Source organism: Meleagris gallopavo, chromosome 6 (assembly GCF_000146605.3).
Source record: "Meleagris gallopavo isolate NT-WF06-2002-E0010 breed Aviagen turkey brand Nicholas breeding stock chromosome 6, Turkey_5.1, whole genome shotgun sequence".
In the NCBI taxonomy this organism is placed as follows: Eukaryota; Metazoa; Chordata; class Aves; order Galliformes; family Phasianidae; genus Meleagris; species Meleagris gallopavo.
In genome coordinates, this window is record NC_015016.2 from 4,033,878 (window position 1) to 4,056,113 (window position 22,236).

Sequence of the window (22,236 nt, forward strand, 5' to 3'; positions counted from 1 at the left end):
TTTTTTAAATCTGCGTATTGATTTTTACACAAACAACCCCCCTCCCTCCGCCTGCCTCCTCCTCCTCCCCCCCTTCCCCTCCCCGCACACACGAAGCCTCCGGGAGGGAAGCGGCCAGGTGAAATCTCCCTCTGTTTCCATGGACAACCCGTCCATTATCACCCAGGTGACTAACCCCAAAGAGGAAGAGATCCTGTCCTGCGCTCAGGATAAAGGTGAGCGGCGGAGAAATGCGCGGGGAGCAGCCGGCTTTCCTCACCCCCTCGCTGGGGACCTGAGGAGGTTGAGCTGTTGGTGGGATGGAGGGCTTTGCTGGGGAACTGTCGGCTGGGCACGGCCCACAACTTGCCAAGGGGTTGGGCTGCGGGGTACGGATTAGAATCGGGGCTTAATTCAATAGAAGGCTTTTGTTTGAGAGGCGGGGATGTAACTTTGGCAGGTTGTCACTGCGCAGCGCGTGTTCAGTACCTGCCCTGGTTTTGAGATCTGTGCTTTGAGATCTCAGCTTCAGCGCTCATTTTTTTTTCATCCCTCTTCTTTGGGATTCCTCCTTTCTTTCTTCTTGCTTCCCGTCTTTCTCTCATCCCACCTTCCGTGCGTTCGAAAAATCCATGTAGCTTTCAGGTCTATGTTTTTTCTTAAAGGCTGCTTGCTGCTGGAAGAAATGCGGGCGACTTGTAAAAGCTGCTGGCCATCCCAACGGCTGGGTGGATCAACAGCTGTTGCTTGCGTAAAGCGTCGTGTCCAGGCGCTGTTTCACTCCAAAATAAGATGGATCCAGCTCGGCCAAAGGAGCTGCTGCTCCTTCAGAGCCTGGATGGCACTGGCCCGCCATCGCCTTCTGCCTTCTTGGACGCTCGGTGGGATCTTGGGCTGAGTCCTTGCAGACAGCATCAAGTGGTGCTGGTGGGATGAAGGTGCCTCTTCAGGGTTGATGGGAACAGAGTCCTATGTTTGGAATGGTTTTGGAGTGCTAGGTTTGTGCTTTGTTGCGAGCAGGGGAAAAAAGGCAGAAATTGCTCGTGTGCAAACATTGTGGCGATGTTGTGTGATGTAGGTATGGTGGTAGATCTCCATATGGTCTACAAGTGGTAGATTGATACGTTTGCCTCTTGGACCTGGGCGTTTGATCCCCAGGATGCTTCTGTTTTTGTGTGGCTCACAGCAAGGGGGTCCTGGGCAGCTGCAGAAGTTGCTGCCGGTTGCTGGCAAGTGAAAGGCTCACACCAAGTCACCGCATGCTCATCTCACGTGTGCTGCCTGCAAGAGGAGGATGGAGATGGATGTCAAAAACATTGTGTCATTAAGGTGGGATGTTCCACTAAACCAAAAGATAATTTTCTTCTTTTTTCTTCTTACGTTGCTCGCTTTTTAGTTTGTATTGCTTGAGCAGTGGCACTCTGTGCTGAGGCCTTGCTCATCCCTGGAGATTACTGGCGTTTCCTTCTCTTTTGGCAGCACTGAGTGTGGGGTGTCTGCAGGAGCACAGCGCTGCTGCTCTGCCTGTGACATCTCCTAAGGCTGCTTTGGAGCAGATTTATGTCACACAGTGCTCAGATGGTGCCGTGGTCTTAACAGCCTCTGTTATTGCAGTGCTGGAAGGTTTTGGGTAGCATTGCTAACAGCTGGTCGAAGCCTTAATGTAAAAAAGGCAGTTGGGAGAAACAGGAGAAATTGACAGCTCCAAATAAGACTGAGCATCCACATCAAACAAGTGGCTTGAGTGAAGCCAGCTAATCTGTGTATCAAAAATATGCATCTAACTTGCATAACTATGCAGTAACTTGCATAAGATGCATTGTGTTCTTGCTGTTGTTTTGTCTGGAGCAGAAAAATCACGATGGGCTTTAATTACATAGCAGGGGCCTTGCAGGCTGCGAGCAAGCATGGGTGGGCTGGGGAGAGCAGGAGGACGGTAGCTGGAGTTGAACAGGCAAGAGTGTGAGCTTGGTACAGGAGGAAGATGGGTTTTTTTCTGTTTTTTTTTTTTAAGCTTAGTCAAAGTGCGTTTGGACTGATTTATTGCTTCGCAGCATGGTGGTACGTGCTGTGTGGTGAGCCTTGAGCATGTGAGAGCAACTGTGGCAGAGGAGCTCTGCCAGCCCCCTGTGCTGGGCTGGGAAGGAGTGCTGCTGCCTGCCTGTGCTGCTCCTGCTACAGGTTTTCCTTCTCCCACTTTAGAGGTATATGCAGCTTGCAAAGACCCCACTGTGTTCCCTTCCCCTATTGGGCTGTGTGTCACTTCACCCTCTGCTCTGTTCCGTTTCTGAAGTTTGGGCCAAGCTTTTGGGTAGGATGAACTCCAGGAGCCCAGAGCTGTGGTGGTGAATGGAGGGGCTTTCAGTGGCAACTGATGCTCGGAGCGAGAGCACTGCTGGTTCTGTCTGAGCACATTGGTACAAAATGGCTAACAGCTATCCAGGCACCCTGAACTGCCTTTAGCTAATACAAGTATCATCCGGACCTGTGCTCTTCTGCAATTCTGTGATACAGTGAGTTACAGTAGCACCGTACTGTGTGAGCAGAGGCTGTCCAGCCCCCTGGCAACCTGCATTCAGCGCTGGGTCGCAGGAATATGGTCCTGGAGTGGCTTCAGGAATTGAGGTTTCTGTAAGATTTTTGGAGCTGCCATTGGTGTTTCTTATGACGAATGAATTTTTTCTTCTCCTTAAGCTCTAGAGAAGCAGTGAGTAACTACTAAATAATGCATGTGTATACTTTGGAGTGTTGGATTATTTTTTTCCGATGTTTTTGAAGCTTTTAATCAAGTGTGAGTTCAGCATTTAGCTTGATTTATTTTTATTAGTATGTATTTATGTTTTAAAAGGAGCTTAATGCTCAGTATATGCTTATGGTCAGTTGCTTCTGTGGAAGGGGAGCATGGCTGGCAGAGCCAAAAAGCTGTGTCCTCACCATGGAGCAGTTCTGTTTTTTAAGTAAATATTGTGCTTTATAAATATAAATGCCCAACAATTCTCTCACTAATCCAGACGTATTAAAAATGTTTTTTGAGATAAGTGAGGCTATGATAACTTACTAAGCTTATTAATACTGAGAAGGAGCTTTTACTTACACTTAACAAACACCCAAAAATTTAGAAAGTGGAAAAAACCAGCTCTTGGCACACAAACCATTCCTTAATGTGTTGCCACACGGTGGTGCACTGTATTTAGTTGTCTATCAGAATGAAAGCTGAAGGCAGAAAGGTGCTACAACCGTGCTTTATTATAATGGCAGCACTTGCTTTGCAGTGCCTGCAGTGCTTGTGGAGGATTTTGGCCTCGAAGCTGTTAAGTCAGTTCTGAAAAACAAACATGTTCTCCCATTTGGAAGCGGTGTGTAAGCGATCAGAAATGTTTTAAGCACTGAAATCAGGAGAAATGTAATTCCCTCATAGGTTGGCAGCCCTGTGCATAGCAGGGGGTTGAAACTAGATGATCATTGTGGTCCTTTTCAACCCAGGCCATTCTATGATTCTGTGAAGTAAGAAAAAGAGTTCTTCGCTGCACTGTTTTGTGTTGTGATTGTTGTGGTCGTTTCTGAAAACTAGAAGCATTAACAATGCTTGTCTCCAGAAATTAAAATGTAGATAGAACGATGTGTTATATCAGCCATAAATGGGACCAGTTAAAAAAAAATAAAAAAAAAAAAAAAAAACATAAAGAAAAGCTGAATATCTGACACAGTGTAATCCATTTTATAGATAAAATCAGCCATTTCTGCTGCTTTTATTTTAGGAGTATTTATTCTTTTATATCATTTGGACAGTGACCTCTAATGTAGCAGTTACATCTCCAGAAAAGCAAGCAGTGATGCAGTGAGTATGGCAGAGGGAATGTGGTTGTGGGTGGGTAACACGTAATGGCCCAGAGAAGCAAATCTCCATTCTTTTAAATCTACATGCTTTAATTTCTTCTTCACAGCTGATGTAAATTCCTGCTGCTTCCATGGGGCTGGTGTGGGAGCAGTGCAGTACCAGCCCAGTCCTTCTGCAGGTACTCGGTCCTTCAGACCCTGCTGTTCAGATTTCTGCCTTCACATCCGTCCTTCCTGACTTTGGCTACGTTTGTCAGTCAGCTGAGCACCTATTTTCAGTTATATGGAACACCTGAGTGTTCTGGTGTGTCTACAGAAATGTGTTTTCTTCTATGATAAAGCAGCTGGGAAGCGTTCAGAATGGAATCTAAAGCGTTGCTAATTGTTTTTAATGAACAGTGTCATTTGCTGAGGGTACCTTCTCAATCAGGCGAGCTTTCATTCAGAAAAATTGGATAAAACAAACAGAACAGAACCAATAAAGGCAGTACTACCATGTAAAATAGCAAGTACTTAGGATCTAAAGTTAAAAGCTGCTTTTGAGAGCGCAACCGAAGTAAATCGCTAATTGTATCTTCTACAAGATGCATTTTGAAAAGATATTAAAAATATTTAGGAGCCTTTTTTGTCATTACTTCATCAGAATTCAAAGTACTTAAACATCTGGAGGCATTCAAGGCCAGGCTGGATGTGGCTCTGGGGCAGCCCGGGCTGCTGGTTGGTGACCCTGCACATAGCAGGGGGTTGAAACTAGATAATCATTGTGGTCCTTTTCAACCCAGGCCATTCTAAAGACACATCAGTGTTCCTGGGACCTTGTCTCAAGAAATTTGTATGGTATTATCTACAGATTTTTTTACTTTAAAGTAGTATGCAGAAATGGAAACCACATCAGCAGTGGGTTGGAATGTGAACTGCTCACAGAGGGTAAAATTTTAAATCATTAACTAATGACATAGCTGTTACATGAAACCACGTAGCCATACAGTAGGTTTTATGTTCCTGGGAGACCGTAGTAACCTGCAGTAACCCGAGGTTTGATTTAAGGTGGCAGCTAACAAGCTGCAGTGTGCTGGCAGTAACATGGACGATAGCTTGCATGAATATCTGGTATTGAGTTGGTGCCGGTGAGCTGCGGCACTGTTGTTTCTTCCTACTGCATGCCAACTCCATTTCACGTTTGTTTCAATGCAGCAGTTTAAGTTGAGCTTTGAGGAGTTTACCACACCTTTTTGAGAAAAGAAAAAAAAAAAAAAAAAAAAAAAAAAGAAAAACAAAGTTGACCTACATTTGGTCAATTCAGCATTCAGAAATGCAAATAGCATTTTCTGAGATAATCGCTGCAATGCATCGTGATGGGTGCTGCGCTTCGTCTTTCACAGTTTAATCTGCACATTGCAAATCAGCTTCCGGATAACATGTCCAAGTTTCTTTCTTTAAAGTGATACCACATGAAAATGCTGGGAAAGTGAAAGCTAAGAGGAACCAAACTTGCTTGTCTGGGTCAGCGTTGGTGAGAGGTATTGCTCCCGTTGCCTGCTACAGGGCTTCAGCTGTTCTTTTCTTTTTTGAGGCTTGTTTTTCTGCCACACAATACTTAATTTATGAATTTTGCTATCTTGTGGAAGTTGTAATTCAAATATGAAAGTGGCTACAAAGTAGTTCTGGCCTGCATATTTTGTATATGTTGAATCTTAAATGTTCATCCCGTAAACAAGTACGCCTTGTTTTGTGACAGTGTGTAACTTCTTCATTGGAAGAATTTGTTAGCAGTGTCCTCCATGTTTGTTGATCAATGTTATTTTCTCACTGGAAATCCAATTTTAGGCAGTCCTAGGAATGGAAATCTGAACTTTAGGAGTGAATTACTCCAAGCTTACCCTATGGAGAATTTCTTTGACGTTGTTTGGCTGACTTTGTCAATCATTTGAAGTATTTCTATGCAGAAGGATTAGGAGACAAGGGGCAGAGCAGAAGGTAAGAACTCCTGGCTCTTGTGGGCTACCAACCCCAGCGGAGGGGCAGGGAATGGGTCTTGTAGGTGCTCCTGGCCCACAGAGCATCCTCCAGCTTGCTCTGACCACATTCTTGGCCATGGGTGATGGCACAGCTACGTGTCTGAAGACCCCACCTGCATTGCTGGTGAGGATTACACGTCGTGCAGGTCATTGCAGAAGTGGAGACACGGCTGAAAAGTCCCACAGAAATCCCTTTGTGTATCTGTTCTATGGAAAGATGCTGATAACTTCCAGGTAGGGTTGGTGTGGTGGTGCTGGGGAGAGCTGTGCACTGGTGGGCTCCCAGTTAGGGGTCGAGGAAAGGTGCTTTCTGGGCTATGATGTAGCCAGAGTTATTTTTAAGAGTTCCATATTGGAAATGTTAATCTCCTATAAATGCTATTTTTACCAGAGTTTGATGGGAGCTCTTTTTATGTGGAGAGGTTAAGATGTAAAACGGACATAGATGTGACAAATGTGGAAGGCAGAAGCAACATCTAAATAGAACAGTAACATTCTGTTCCAGGCAGCCTGCTGTCCTATCAGTTTGGCCTTTTGTTTATTCTTAGCATTTGCTATAAGACAAAATGAATTTGTGAATCTAAATGAGTCTCACACAGTCCGGTCCTCTCAGTACCGTTGCTGCTTTGTGACATAGGTATTAGGGATCAAAATACAAGCTTTAGGCAAAACTTGTGTTTAGGAGAAAACTCACTGTGCACTGTTGGGCCTGCATGAAGTTTGTAGGCTTCGCTCTGTGTTATCAAAACGATTGCTTACATAAAAGTGCCACAGCTTATTTTCTTTGTACAAGATGATAAAGCATGATTTAGAAAAGAAAGAATGAAAAGCCCATTATTGGAAGTGATTGGCTATACTAGAAACTAGAATTCTATTATCTAGGAAATTTATTGTGAGTTAAATCTGAATAAACTTATGGTAGGTTTGGACTTGAAGGATGTTGGGTTTTTAAAATGAGATTTTTTTTCCTTATTTATTTCTGCGGAGAAGAACTATTAATCTCCTCTGAACCTCTATTACTGTTTTCCAAGCCTGATGGACAGGGGCAAATAAGAAGCTGCAGGCTGTGTTTTGTACTGAAGAACAACAACCCCAAATGAAGGATGTCAAAACCTTCTATGTATGTAATTTCCTAAGATTTTTTTTATTTTTGGTCAAAATTCAACACAGTTCTGTAGGAAACAAACCGCTGATGAATCTAAACCAGAATTTATGGTATACGTGGTGGTGGTTTTGTTACAAGCCGGGTCATCTCTCATGGGTAATGAACCAGTCAGTTCTCTCAGTGCTTTTTTTCTCCCTGCTAGTCTTGTAGAGCCTCCTTATTTTCTTGGTGGAAAGTGCTGTATTGATTTTTTCTTTTTTTTTTTTCAGTCACTTCCCTGCTCTCCCCCACCCTCAGAGCTCTCTTGCTTCCTGCATTGTAGCCTATGGTTTCCACTGGGATTAGCAGCAGAAAAAATCCTGCTCTTTCCTCGTGTGCTGGAACCAGCGGTGAAAACTTAAACTTTCCTATTTTGTGAGTTGCAAGGCTGTCATCTCCACAGCATGGAGCTTCTCCTGGCTCTGGAGTGGAGGTGGGGATGTGTCCTGAGTCGGGAATGAGCTCCTGGAATTGTACAACACGGCAGCAGCTGGACGGTCCCCATCTGCATAGCTTCTGCTGCTGGTACAGTGATGTGTGTGGAGGAATCAGGACATGTAACTCTTCTTCAATGTTAACATAAAGGTGTGGATTTAATACATAGTTCTTGCAGGCATGCATTTAAGAGCTTGCATGTGCTACTGTTTTGGTTTTTTTTGTCCACCAAAGCTGATATGTACATACATGTCTGAATATCTGCATACTTGCGTTAGATACCATGATTGCACGTACGTGTGGTTATTTGAGATCTAAAAAACCAGAGGGTTCTGGTTTTGAAGTTGTTTTGTGGTTGCTGTTTGCTTGAATGCTGAAGTTGGCAACTTTTCCTAGCTCTAGTTCAGATGGAAGTACACTGAAGGAGTGATCAGTAGTGACACATTCCTGGAAGATGTTTGGTCATTTATCCCAGCTTATCTCTCTTGCTCTATTTTGCCTTTTTTCCCCTCTGATGTTTCTGGATTGTGGCAGCTGCCTCCCTGTGCTTTGGTGATGGTGAAGTCAGAGGGGCTCAGAATTTGGTGCTGCTGATGCCTGTGTGTGGGTTGGCTTTTGTATGAGAGCCTGTGGGAGATGTTGGGGAGCAATATGGTGCAGCCATCAGGAACAGTTGGCCACAGTGCTGCAGGAGCTGCCTGAAAAGGAGACATTCTGTTTCTTGACTCCTTATTAAAATCTGGTGGGATTATGGTTTTGATCTTATGTCCGATTCAGGATCATTGCTGCAGTGAAGATGTTTCTCTCTTCCCTTTTTAAAGATTGTTTAAAAATGTTGAGCAAATATTGTGCTGTATTGAAAGGGAGGAGATGCCTGAAAAGCAACAAATCAACCAGTAGGAATGCTGGGCTGTTTCCTTCAGAACTGAAGTCAGAATGTCCAGTCTGGCTAAAAGGAAGCCTTTACTTGTGCACCATGCAGGTAACCTAAGAATGGCTACCAAAATAATTTACCTAACAATTCCTAAACAGGGTTAGCTGACTGCAGTTTGCATTCGTATCAATAAAAATGGTGTTCTAGAGGTACAGGTTGCCTTCCAACATAGGAATTGTCATCTGTCAGACAGGGAAGGAAGAAGAGATATCTTTACTGCTTATGTCAAGGAACTGAAGTGACATGCCATGTGAACTCATAGCAGCAGTTTCTCTGTGATGTGTTTGGGAGTGCTGGAAGACGACTCTTCATCAAATCAGCCATTGGCCACCAGCCAGTTCTCATGGCTCTCATGTTATGAAGCTGGTTTTGTTGAGAATCACTAAGTTGAGAGTTTTGGAAAGCTGCAGGGGTTTTGTGTTCATCGGGGAATCAGAAAGAAAAGGGGAAGAGTGCTGAATGCAATCTACATTGCAATTCATTTGCTAATTACAAATTGACATCAATTGAAAAGTCCCAGAAGGAGGTGGGTTTACAACATAACTGTAAAACAATTTGCATCAGTGTAGAGGTCTGTAAAGTGCTTATCCACAAAGGAATGAGATTTTAAGTGGATTTATTTAATCGGGGTTATCGTGAGTGCATAGTTGTGGGACTCCTGTTTTTCCCTCACATCTCGTGTCTTTCTGGAAGATTCCTTCTTGTGTTGAGATGTCAAGGAAGCAGGGATGGCAGAGTTTAACGGAGAATGAAAGTGAAGCCTGAAAAAAAAAAAAAAATCCAAGAAATAGTCTTTGTTAATTGTAAAGTGTATTGAATACCTAAATGGTTTTGTCTCCAGATTATCATGATAAAACTGACAATTTCAATGCAAGCTGTGCCCTGAAATTCAAATACAATTTATTATGCCCCATTAGAAATCTGAAAGCCTCCAGCAAATTTTTATTGCCCGTGCTGAAAAGGATGCTAGCAGCATAGATGCAATACCACACCAACTCTAACTGGTATTGCTGCAAAGCATGCTTGCTGTTCATGTTAAGATTGTTTTGTTTGGTGGTTTTTGTTCCTTTTTTTTTTTGTATTGGTTGATGTGTTTTTTGCTGGCTGCCACTCTTTTGTAAGGGTGTCACGACAGGAGCAGGGTTAACATATCAGACCTGGCAGTTGTGAGGCAGGAATCTGTTCAGGTCTCGTTCCTGTGTTTACACGTTGTGCTGTTGCTGCTGCACTTCCCTGTGGGTGACCTTTGTGGCATTGCTCTGGCAGGCAGGTGAGCACTGAGTTCTTAATGTCACTGCCTCACTTGTGCTGGAGGTGATGGATTCTGCCCCACACCTTAAACTCCTGTTTGTCTTGACTTTAGTAACTAAATACTGTTGCTGTCTCGTGTTATAGATCTGTAGTATTATTAAAAGGAGGTAAACAAGCTGTTTCAGACACGGTCTGCCTCAGATGCAAGTGCAACCCTCTCATCTTCCAGGGGACCAAAGCAACAATACAAAACCAGTAGTAGTAGCAGAGATAGAAGATGTGGAAAGGAAAGCAACCATGACAATCTGAGAAGACGGTATTGGGATGATGCTGAAAATCACACTGCCACGTCCTTCTGAGCGAGTTAACCTGGTGCTCAGGCTGTACAAAACTCACTCCAACCCTTTGAGGAAATGAGATGCCAGGGTTTAAGCACATGCCTTGGTTTGAGTAGTGTTTGTCCTAAAACATAAGAGTAGCATGGATTATGTTTTAAAAACACCTTCAGTGGTACAGGAGACAGATAAAACACTGCTTTACAAAATAAATACATTTTAAAATATTTATATTTGGATTTTTATTGTGAAGGTGGTTCCTTGAGTTCTGATATGTCGTCTTTGTATGGTAACCCCCAAGCAGCAGATGGTCCTATCTTCCATTCTGCTAATAAGGTCAGTTAAAGATTTCTGGTTTGGATAATAAGGTCTCTGTTCTGAATGGATAATGATTGTGACTGGAAAACAGGGTCAGAGTTTTCACCTTTTTAATAGCTGGTTAGGTGATAGTCGGCTCACTGGCGGTTGGGAAGTGCTTTACAGGAGTAAATGGGCTTTCTTACTTTAATTAAGGCCATATGTGTGTAGCAGCTGTGATTCTCTGGGAATCTGTACCTTACATTTTCAGTTAAATAGCTGATAAAAGCTTGCAGTTGTGCAGAAGATGGTCAAGTCCAGAGGGCAGATGTCTTCTGAAGCAGTTCAGATTTTGCTTTCTATTTCACGTTTCAGCATTTCTTCAGGTTGGATAGCTGGCTGCTACAATGGAATAAACTGAGGATGTCTTTCTGTATCTGCTAGGATTGCTGTTTGGACTCAGCCTTCAGAAATGCTTTCTTTATAAATCCCCAGCATACAAAATGGCAAAAACAAACAAACAAAAGAAACACATTCTCTGCAGAGTTTGCGTGGGTTAATGTCTCTGTGAGCAGTTGGCATGCTATTGAGCTAGAGAGTGGAAAACTAACATGCTTAATTCTGAGTTTATGATCTGTTCCAGTGAAAGGGAGCAACAGGGATTTGCTAGAGAGGTCACTTCTAATTTTTATTTTTATTTTTTTTCCTAGAAGAATTACAATACATTTCAATTAAATGGAGCAGCTTGCAGTTTCTTAACCTGAAGATACTCCTGTAGCAGTGTTTGGGCAGAATGTAACACCCGCATCCTTCCCTCTGGAAAACATCGCTTCTATTCATATCCCTTCCCAGAGGCTCAGTGCAATCCTTGGAACAATAACAGGAAAAAATAGCAGTGTGCTTGTGAAGCACGACCTGCCTTCTGGTCCGGGTGCCCAAATATGCCCCTTTGGTTGCTGATGTGAGACTTCAGGCAATTAGCCAAGCCGTGCGTGGTGCCAGGAGCTGCTGTGGGACCTGTGCAATCGCTGTGAGTGGGCTGGGGTGGCTTTTTTGGGCTGTTTGTTCACAAACACCACCTGCATGCAGCTTTCAGCCTTTCCTGAGGAGCTGAGCCAGATGTTCTGCTGTCCCTCTGCTGTGAGTGCATGACCAAAAGAGACACTGTATTGCTGTTTGGTTTGTAGTATTTTCTTGGAAATGCAGCTTTCAGTTGTCACTGGTATCTTAATTAGAGTCATTTACCTTGCTTGGAGGAGTCCTAAATAGTGCTCTACTTAAATATCTGGTAGAATTTCCTCAGGCAAAATATGGCTGGCAGTGCTGGAAGTCTTCAGGACTGAAAGATAGAAATGTGCTCAGCACCTGGGAGACTCAGCACCAGGAGAATTTTCCTCAGTTTGCTTGATAAACTTAGAGGTCAGGGCGTCCTCCATCTTGTTCAATATGCTGTTGGAATACTTTTCCAGCTGTTTGATTAAAGTAATCTTTGATCCTCAAACAGGATGAGCACGTGGCCGTGAGTGCGCAGATGAGCCAGGTGGCTTTCTTCTCATGTTTAGGACCACATCACAGAGTCCCCAGGCTACAGCTCAGCAGTCTTAAGGCATCACAGAGTAACAGGCAGGGGAGCGCGTGCAGCTTTTCTCCAACCTCTGGTTCTCAGTGGATTAAACTAAGTGCAGTGAGGTTCAGAATCCCAGTTTCACCATTGGCTTCAGCTTTGCAGGCTGCAGTGTGGCTGGAGGCACAGGCACACAGCTCTGCTCCTGATCTTCAGCTTTCTCTTGGGAACAGGAGGAGGAGTAGAGGGGAAACTCAGCAAAAACTTTCCATGGGTGGTGGTGGTGGTTTGCTTCTCTAAGTTTAGCAGCCTTGGGGGCGGCTGTTAAAACGGGCTCTGGGTTGTGAAACCGTTCTGGAGAGCATTGGGTACAATGGGACTTGGGGCTGGAAGTCCACCCGTGCTCCTGCTTGTGGCCATGCTGATTTAATCAAAGATTTAGTAGAGCATGGAAGAGATTTACCTTCTTACCCTGTTGTAGGGAAGAACTGTGCAGTTTGCTGGCTGCTGAGCTTTGGACAACACACTCAAGGTGTCATTTCTGGGATTTTCGTGACCTGCTGAAGTCTCCATGTCGTTGTGCAGAGACAGTCCTGGCATTAGCAGGGGCTCATTGTTTTGCATGTGGAGAAACTTCTCCTGGTGTCTGTTAGACAGCCAGGGGAACAATATAGAGGGTTATGGAAAGGCTGCGTTATTCTGAGAGCCTTTCTGATGCTGTTTGTGGCTCCTATATGATGTTCGCAAACCTAAAAGCTGCAAGAGAATCTGATAAAATATCATCACCTCCTCTAATTCCTTCTCCGATGTGTTTGTTCAGCTGCCTTCCTGAGTGAGTAGCACCAGTGTTTTTTGTATGCTCTTGCCCTTGAAGATTTCTATAAATGATAGGTTTCTAAAATCTGCTGTAACTATTTCTAAATGAAGGATACATGCAAGATCACAATCCTTTGTATAGTTACTTATGAAATATCGTTGTAACAAACTTCTAGTTCCCTGCTCTACTGAAATCTCAGGTGTTAAAGGGAAGCCTGAATTTAGGTATGAGGAGGGGCTTGTTGAAGGAAAGAAATAGGACTGTGTGAAATCCAGGAGTATTTGGAGTGGAATTCTAAGGGAGCTCTTCCCATACAGGCGCTGATAGTCCAGGGCACTGCGCAGGAAAAAGTCCAAAGTCTGCATCCCATTAAAAAAGCAAATATCTTTCTCTTTTAGCATGAATATTCAGGAAGCATACATTTACTGTGCTCGTAGCAAGATTAAATTTCCATAGCTCTTCAGAGCTAAAATTGTTTAGATGGTTTTCTGAATTTCTTTTTACTTGCACGTCCAGTGACTCAGGTCTCATTTTGCTCTCAGCAGCAGGGCCCAGGGCTGGGGGTCTGAGCTCTGACACAGGCACATGGGGCAGACTGTCAGGCTTGGAATGCACTAACTTAGTGGTAGTGATGCTTCTAGAATCTTGCTTGGAGTCCCTGCTTCGTACCTTCCTCCTTTTGTGAACCTCACGCTGTAATATTTGGGAATGTTGTCTCATCCTGCAGGTATGCACAGCTTGGCACCTGGACAGGACTTTGTAAGTGAGGGCTGAAGCAGTAGTTCAAGGGGAGTCATTTTGATGCAGGTGCTTGCAAAGCGTTTGGGGTTGGGGAAATGGGTTTACAGCCAAGGACCACCACAGGTTGATCTGTAAGCTCAGCTGTGTGCTCAGTGTGCGACTTAATGGCCCTGTGCTGTGATACTGAGGATGAAATCTAGCTCCCTGCTGAAGCCTGACACAGTAAGATTCATGATGGAAGTCTGCAATTCAGTAAATATTTACAAGGCATTTAGTCATTAGCTAGGTGCTTACATTCTTCCCCCTTTTTCTGTGATCAATGATTAACAAGGTGGTATTTTATTTCTGCTGGCAGGCTGTGGTGTTGCACTATTTCTGCTATTGATGTCCCAGGAAGTAATTTAAGGGAATGAGGGTGCCTAAATAATAAGAATGGGGGAGGAAGGGGGAAGATGGGCTGATACTTCTGGGGCAGATGGAAAACTGAGGAAAAAGGAGAATAAAGCAGCTAAGATGAAGCTGGAGGAAAGATGGATGAAAGGTTTTTAAAGAATTCAGGTTGATGTAAATGTCAGTTTTAAAAAAAAAAAAAATCACCTTTCAGATGTCATGCGAACCCTTTTTAGGTTTTCTTATCTGGCAATATCATTTTATCAAGATAAAAATACTAAGCTTTAATTTTCTGCTACATAAAAGAATGTATAAGAAAGGCTTATTGTTCCTATGAGGCTGGGTGGCTAATGTTAGAAAAGGGTTTTGTGGGTTTGTTTTTCAGCGCTGTCATCTTAACCCATTAATGTTATTTCAGCTGTTGGAAATACTTGTGTATAATTCTTTAAATAGCTGGGGGTTAGTGGCTGCATGTGCTTAAAGAGCACAAGCTGTACACAGATTCCTGTTGCCCACCTTTAGGTAGCAGCATGTGGGACATCCATAGGGCCCTGCTTGTCCAGCAAGCCTCTGTGTCTCCATGGATGGAGCCTTTGCAGCCTCTCTGGGGTTTTACTATCATTCTTAATGTTTAGCAGGAGGTTCTCCTGTAGCAGGAGGTTCTCCTGTAGCAGGCTGGATCCATTGCTGTGTCACTGTGTGCCTCCATGAGCCTTGCTCAGTCTTCTCTGTGAGCTCCCCTTGGATACCTGTATCTGCTTAAAATGGTGATACAGATGCACAGAGGAATCATAAAACACTTGTCTAGCCAGTGTCACTCTTCCTCAAGCAGAGCTGTTCTCTTCAGTATAATGAATCTGCAAATAGGTTATTCTTGCATATTGTTTGTAGTGATTTTCACTTTCAAACCAGTCATTTACTCTACTGGTGGTTCTTTTGGGATCAGGAAGACACTGTAGCAACAGAGATCTCAAGGTGGGGAGCAACACAACTTTATTATGCTTTCATTTCCATCTAAACCTTTTTTTTCTTTCTGTTTTTATTAGTGTAATGACCTTCTGAAAGTATTTATCCCGTTGTGCTCTCCAGCTCTCTGAGAAGAAACAAAACCCCACTTTCACAACTGTTGTGTGTCAAACTGAAACTTGTACAGTACTGTGATGGTGGCAGCTGAGGAGATGTGAAAGGGGCACACATTGTCATGCACTCTTCTCTTAGGAATTTTCCATGCTGGTTCTTGAGAGGGCATAGGAAACGAGCAGGTATTCACTGAAACACTGGGTGTTTCACTCATTACATCTTCTAACTGCCCAGTGACATAACCAGAAAAATAACTGGGCTGAGGGTGAAGGTGGAAGCAGACTGGGGAGCATCAGACTTGCATGCCAAGGAGCTGGGGTGTGTTAGGATGATAGCTGCAGTGTCAAGGTCGGTAAATAGGAAGCTAACTTATACAGGAATAGTGCTTGCATCCGTTTGGCACAGTAAAAGCCTAAGAAGTGTGAAAGCCTTGCCTCTTAAGAAAGCTGGAAACAGGTGAGCTTAAAAGATGCTGTTAATAGAAATGTTACGTTGGTTCTTATTTATAATAGATCAGCAGTGTGTTCTTTCATTTAAGAAAAGCAAACAAAGCTTCCTAAAAATGAGGCATAGACAGACCCTTCTTCTGCATCCACTTTGAGGCCATCCTGCAAAACACCTCAAGATGCTCGGCTGTGTCTGTAGGCTGCTTTATGAGTGTATTCATGTGAAGGTGCTCTCAGTGCACCTTTCCAAAGATGGAAAGGAGAAGGATAAGCTGATTTTGATCATTATTTTTATTCTTTTCTTTAAATTCCTTGACAACTGAGGTCCTAACAACGTCACGATTTCACTTCTGAGTAGTTTACTGTTGTCATGCAGCATAATTCTGAAATCACCTGATGTTTATCTGGATTTAAAATTCAGATTACTTCCTTCAGCTTTCCAAATTCAACCCTCTCTGCACGAAAGCTTGGTCAGATACCCCATAGCAGTTTTGCATGGCAGTTAGGTAGATATCCTGTAAAACACACGGAAGCTGAGCCTCGGTGATCTCAGTGAGCAGTGAGGATGGTGGCTGTACCCTGTGTGGTGTGAACGTGAAATGGCATTGGGGCTGGTGTCACTGCTCTGCCAGAAATTGCACCATGGACTTCAATGGTACTGGGTTGACATAACTTCTCCCTTTTCACTACTACTTTCATTCTCCTCAGCTGTAGACGTGTGCTGCTGACAGCTGTGTCTGCACAAAGGTACAGGAAGAGCAGGGGTTAAAGGCTGCAGCAGGGAGAATTTACCTTATTTGCAAAATGCTCTCCTGAGGTTGCAGGAAGCAATTGTTAGGACTAAGTAGGGGATTTTTTGGCGGTGCCAGTGCAAGCGTTTGGGGTTTTCTTTTTATTATTTTTTCTTCTTTAACTGCTGTGGATATGATAATCTTTCTGTGCTGTTTGAGCTTAGCGTTCCCAGGACGTGTAGGATGAATGCATTCCAGGTGCTGCTTCTTGCCCCAACTTCTCAGTTTTGCACAGAACCTGCAGAGGTGAAGCTGCTGAATGGTTCACATGGCCTCGGGAAGAATGTGTATCACAATTTCTTAAATGTTGCTATCTTAGCATTTCATCAGAATACCGCGAATGTTAATTTTCAGTGCAGAAGCTTCAAAACTGAATGGGGAGAGCTATGCCTGTAGAAAACCTGCACTTCGTTTAAAAAAACCAAACCTCTGAATTGAATCCTGTCTTCAAAGAAAAGCAAGTATGCAAAATTTCCTTTGCATCTCCCAATAAAAGTCAGACATATCCTTTCTTTAGCATCAGCCTTACAAAAACGCCGAGTGCCCTTTGTTTTATTGCCATCATACCAACCAGTCTGTAAGAAGCCAGCTCTCTCCTGTCTATAAGCTGTATCTTGATGGCAGGTTGCTTATGTTCTGTTAATCCTATCAAATAAAACAATTTGATGTTTTAATTACCACTTTGTGTCCCGCATTATTCAGGCGTGCAGCTCTATTAGAATCAATAGCATGTTTTCTCGTATTTTTGTTTGCTTGCTTTGGTGACAATATTAGGGTTTTTTCATTCCAGTGTTTTACTTGAAAATTAACATATCATTAAGCAGCATAATAAGATTCTCACGCAGCGAAATGGCAAGAGAAAGCAGGGCATGGTTTTACAGCACTGTTTCACTGCTTAATTCAACAGGAGTTTTCTGGAAGTGGACCTGTCAATTAATTGGAGTTCTGTTATGGGATAGCAAAGCCAAAGCTGAAGCATTTTCAGTAAAACTTAATGTTCAGGATTATTTTTCTGTCACTGCTGAAAGTTGCAAAACACGTCTGCTGGGACCACAGCTGTCCTTCCAGCTCAGTTCTGTGTGATGAAGGGCCAAGTCCTCTCTTTTACCAGTACTGCTAGGTACACTTTTGTAGTACACGTGCTGTTTGGCTCTGGTGGGCAAGATAGGTGCGTCTTCCTAACTCACATCTGGCAGGTTAACAGTTCAGAGCTTTTGCTTTCAGAGGCAGGAAGCTGCTCTGACAGCTTGCTTTTGGTGAACTACTGGAGGTGCTCCTGTATGTTAGCTCTGCTGCTAACAACTAACCCTAGGAGGGTTTGTTGCAGGGATCCTTTTCAACAAGAGCCCCGTGGAAACGGAGATAACATACGCATTGATGAGCTGCTGTCTGTGGAGTAAAGCACTTAAATGGAAAAGAGATTTATCAGAAGTCTTTCAAACACAAGAAATTGCTGTTGACTCACCTCCTCCAGCTGTTTCCTGGGATGCACTCGAGGAGGTTTCTCCAACAACACAGCACTGCTGCATGGCTTTCTTGGCTTGCTTGGGAGAAGAGTGAGAATGGTCACTATGTCCTAGCAATGCTCCACGTGAGGCTCAGTGTAAAAGCCCTTGGAAATCTGGAGTGTTTCTGCCAGCTGAGCGGAGCTGCTTCAGATGTTCTTGAAAGGTGTGTGTCCTTGGTGTGCGGACATGGGATTTGCTGGCACCTACTCTGCAAGAGGCCATTGATGGGCTTCTTATTTCCTAAAACAAATGGTATGTTAGAGGAGTGTTAATATATATTTCTAGTGTTGCTGCCCATGAAAACCGTGTTCTTCTCAAGTATTTCGTAAAACAAGGACCATAGAGTATCCAGAGCTGGAAGGGACCCATGAGGAGCATTGAGTCCAATTCCTGAACAAGGCTGCAGCTCTGTTCCTTTAGCATAGAATCCTATGCTAGAGAACAAAGTTAATTCCTGGAATGACATTGGGTTTGATCTTTTGCTGTCATCTTCACAGATAAAGCTGCTTTTACTTCTCTTTTGGACTGGGTGAGCTGCCTGCAGACAGTGGGGCCAGCCAGGTTGTCCATGGCCACAGTTGCTTGTAATGGAGCCTATGCAAAGAAACCTCATGATGGGAAGGTTGGATGTATGCGTTGAAAGCCTGCTAGATGGACATGAAACATGACAAATGTGCCTGTAGTCATGTCATTTGTTGCTACAAATGTGGTTCTCTTCGTCGACTTGTGTATGTGTGCAGAGCACCTGAACAGACTTGGGTGTGTGTGTCAAACGATCATCTGGATTCAGTGCAGTGCTCAAAATGTTTCTTGTTACAAGAGATGGGTGTAAGTTCTGGGACCTCCTCTGTTATTTCTGTTGTATTGAGATGATGGTCATTGCTTGAAATTGGATGGGGACCTACTGATGTCAGTCCTTGAGCACCCATTCTGTTTTTTCTTGCTTTACTGGGGCTCCTTTAACTTTATAGTTGTTTTGTTTTCTTCCCTTTTTTAGGGAGAGGTAATGGGAGTGCATTAATCTTTCTGTGAAGTTTTTTTTTCAGTATTTATGTTTTTCTGTTACTCTGGATATTTGGACATATGCGGTGCTGATCAGAGGTTGTGCACTTAAAAGAGCTGTGGCTGGGGAGAGACTGTAAAGGAGGGGGACAGGCAGAGGTTATCACAGGAGGGAGTTGATTTGGGAAGATTCCTTCACCTGTGGCAAATCCCAGAATGGAATATGCCAGGCTGGAAGGGTCATTGAGTCCAGCCCCTGGCTCCACACAGGGCCACCCAAACTCTAACCCAGTACCCAGCACTTCAGAGATGCTGGTGCTGTCTTTGTGTAGAGCAGCTGCCTGCAGCCTGTGTTCCCACTGAGCAGTTTTGGGTTGCTTTGTATGAATGGGAACATCTGAAAATGGTACTCAGCATAGGAGTAACACTGCTTCACATTTTGGAGACTGCATTGCTGCTACATCACAGCAGCACCTTTGCAGAAGATGACTTTTACAACTGGACTATGGGAGAAAGGAGCACAGCAAGATGTGTTCTGCCCCAGAGGGTGGTGGGCATGGAATGGGCTGCCCAGGGCAGCAAGCATGATCCTAACCTGCTGGAACTCATGGTGTGTTGGGATGTTTAGGATGATTTGGGCAGGATAAGTGTAAAGGAATATTTAGGTTTCTCTGGCTTTTGTTCATCTGCTTGTTACTACTTCATGCCTTTCCTGTGCTTTGTGCTTGTCTTGCATATAGCACTGGGCATGAGGAAGATGAATCTGCATGTATTATGGTAGTGATAGGAAGAGCAAAAATCTGATCAGCTGTCAACAGGAAAAGGAAGTTAGCAACTTCTGATTTTCAAATATTGTATTAAGACAGGGGAGGAGAAGCTTGTATCATTTGACTAAGACTTTAATGGAGAGCAGATGGCAAATGACATCACTGGATGCTTAGTGGCTGGTCTGAAACTGCACAGCTTTAGAACTATGAGTTATCTTCAATGCTTTGAGAAGAGTAAATAAAGTTCTATAAAAAACAACAACAGCAACGAAAACAACAGAGGAATAAATGTCAAACTTGATAATTATGAATCAGGCAGCCTAATTTCAGTTCTCCGGAAGGAAAATGGGGGCATGAGGAGTCTTGTAAGAAAACAAGGAAACGGCGTCCATCAGATTTTCCTTTCAGAGGTAAAATCATGTGAAAGCATCTGATTTCTGTGGCTCGGTAACAAGGAAAGGTAAAACAAATAGATCATGACAAATTAAGTGAATCCTTTAAGCTTCTTAACTAGAAAATTGAAAGACTGTGGTGTGCATATAAAATGGGCGCAGAAGTCTTTGGGGTACGGGAAGTGGGACCACGCGGAGTCGAGTCATTATTGACTCAGTTAATGCTATGGAGAATCCACTGAATCAAACAGGTACTGGAATGAAAGCCACACTGAATGACTGAGCTGAAAATACAAAGGGACTGGATGAGCTGAATCCATATCCTGTTTTTCGTATTACTTAATCAAAAAGTTTCAAGATTCCATGGAATAACACACTATGAAAACTAAGGAGGATGATCAGCTAGCTGTGTTGCTTGCCCATAGAAAATCCTGGGACTTTTGTTATAGCTTGGTTGCACAGCCGTAAAAAAGATATATGCCTGTTTACACATTCCAATGTGACGGCTGATTTGTAAGAGCGGTGAGGCCGTCCTGCTGTACTCTGCTTTGGAAGGACTTGTGAGCTGCTGTGCAAAGCTCGAGCACCGCGTTTGGATTTGAGAGCATTCCAAGGAGCAGGGAGAGAGGAGACAGGCTAGAGAAGCTAACCTGTTGTCAAAGACTGAACAAATAGAGGATTTTCTTTTTATCCTGGGAAAAAAAAAGTCCTTGTTGTTTAGGTCAGGATTGAAAATATATATTCTGCTATAAAAAGAATCTATTCTCCCTACTGTAGTTGGATAGGATGAGAAGTGATTTTGAAGAGATGCTTGATGGACAAGAGATGCTTTATTCTGCATCTCCTTTGCCAAATCTTGACAATAGGAACTTTTGAGGTAAGAATTTGTTTCCCATTATCTGTGGAGATCATGCAGTCCCAGTTTTCAAAGGCTTTGAAAAATGATGGATTGGACAGGTTCTAACAGAAGTAGTTATGTGGATTATTTTAACAATAGAGAAGATGGCTTTGGGTCTCAGCGACTGATGTGACTACAATACTTCAATAGGTGGGTTGCCAACAGAAATGAAAATAATGCAGATGTTGGCATATGTTTTTTAATAGAGAAAACGTATGTTGGTGGGGTTACTTCTGCAAATAGTTCATCTGTGTACAGTTTGCTTCCCTCCCTCCTCTCCATCCCTGGAGACACACAAGGTGAGGCTGGCTGGGGCTCTGAGCACCTGATGGAACTGTAGGAGTCCCTGTTGGTTGCAGTGAAGTTGGACCAGATGCCCATTAAGGGTCCCTTCCAACTCAATTCTATTGTTTCCTTTAATGGTACAGTGCTATGGGGTGTTATATATAAATGCATAGGGAATCTCTGTAATTGAACATGAAATGAGGCAAGAACATTTAAAAACATCGAGTTCATTCCTGCCATGGAAAGCACCTTGAATCAGCAGCATCATGTAACCCAGAAGAGATGAGTTCAGCTGTCACTGAAGGCAGAATCCCTTCTTCCATCCTTTTAGAGCAGCTGCCTCTTTTCTTGGCCATACCAAATGCTTTTGCAGAATGCACGTAGGACTGACTTCTGGACCTGGCTTAACTTAGGGGAAGCTTCTCAGATCCCTGCTTTTGTGGTGCCCTTTGTGCGTCCTGCCATACTTTTGGGGCAGGTATGCAGCTGAACACAGGCTGATGAACGTGGGCTCATTGTGATGGTGATCTTGATGCAGCAGTCAATGCTAAAGTCAGCAGTCATTTGTTGCTACGCTGTCTTAACCAGCTGGCATGGAGAGGCAGCAGAGCAGGAGCAGAGCTGCCACCTTATTCCAGAGAAACTCAGCCACCTTCAGCCTATAAGGAGAGAAGTCAGAGCTGTAGGTTCCTTCTTCCTCCTTTTACCTCCTTGACCCATTGCAGCCTTGGAAGCCAAGGTCTTTTGTTTGCAGCCAGCTCTTCCACATCTTTCTGCCCATCTCTTGCGAGTGTGTTGGTCCTGCCTCTTCTTCCAGCTCCACAAAAGGCACTAGAAGTGCTTGAGTGTGACAGCATTTGCCTCATAGCAGCTGAAGCATGGCTGTGTCAAAGCACGTGGATACAGATCCTAAAATCACTAAGGTTCAAAAAGACCACCAAGATCATCGTGTCCAACCCATACCCACTAAGCCATCAGTGCCACATCTTCCCTTTTCTATAAGACCTCTGAGGACAGTGACTCCAGCACCTCCCTGAGCATCCAACATTGGGACACACCTGGTTGTAGGGATGTTGCAAGATTTGTTTGTACCTTCAGAGCTGTTACCCTCACTCTGTTTTGATAAACAGTGTTTGTTCAACTGTAGGAATTCGTAAATCTTTTTCCCTCTCAGAAATAGGGAGAAATAATCTCGCCATGCAGCTCGCAGCAAAGATTTGGTCGCGGGAGCTCTGGGTGCTTTTTTTGCAAGGAGAAGCTGCTTGCAGCGGTAGCTGGAACAGAACAGAACTGAATGTGCAGGATTAAGCTTGAGGCCCCAGCTT

General features: G+C 43.7%; 1 protein-coding gene across 2 annotated transcripts in view; it reads left to right on the forward strand.

The window, feature by feature from the left end:
• Positions 1-6: 6 nt before the first annotated feature.
• The window catches only part of CTDSPL (CTD small phosphatase like), a 71,848-nt gene continuing 49,618 nt past the window's right edge, over positions 7-22,236 (forward strand). For both annotated transcript variants that reach the window (XM_003206925.3, XM_003206926.3), the window contains exon 1: positions 7-215. In XM_003206925.3, the coding sequence (XP_003206973.1) occupies positions 140-215 (76 nt within the window). In that variant the 5' untranslated portion in view covers positions 7-139. The remainder of the gene's footprint in view (positions 216-22,236) is intronic.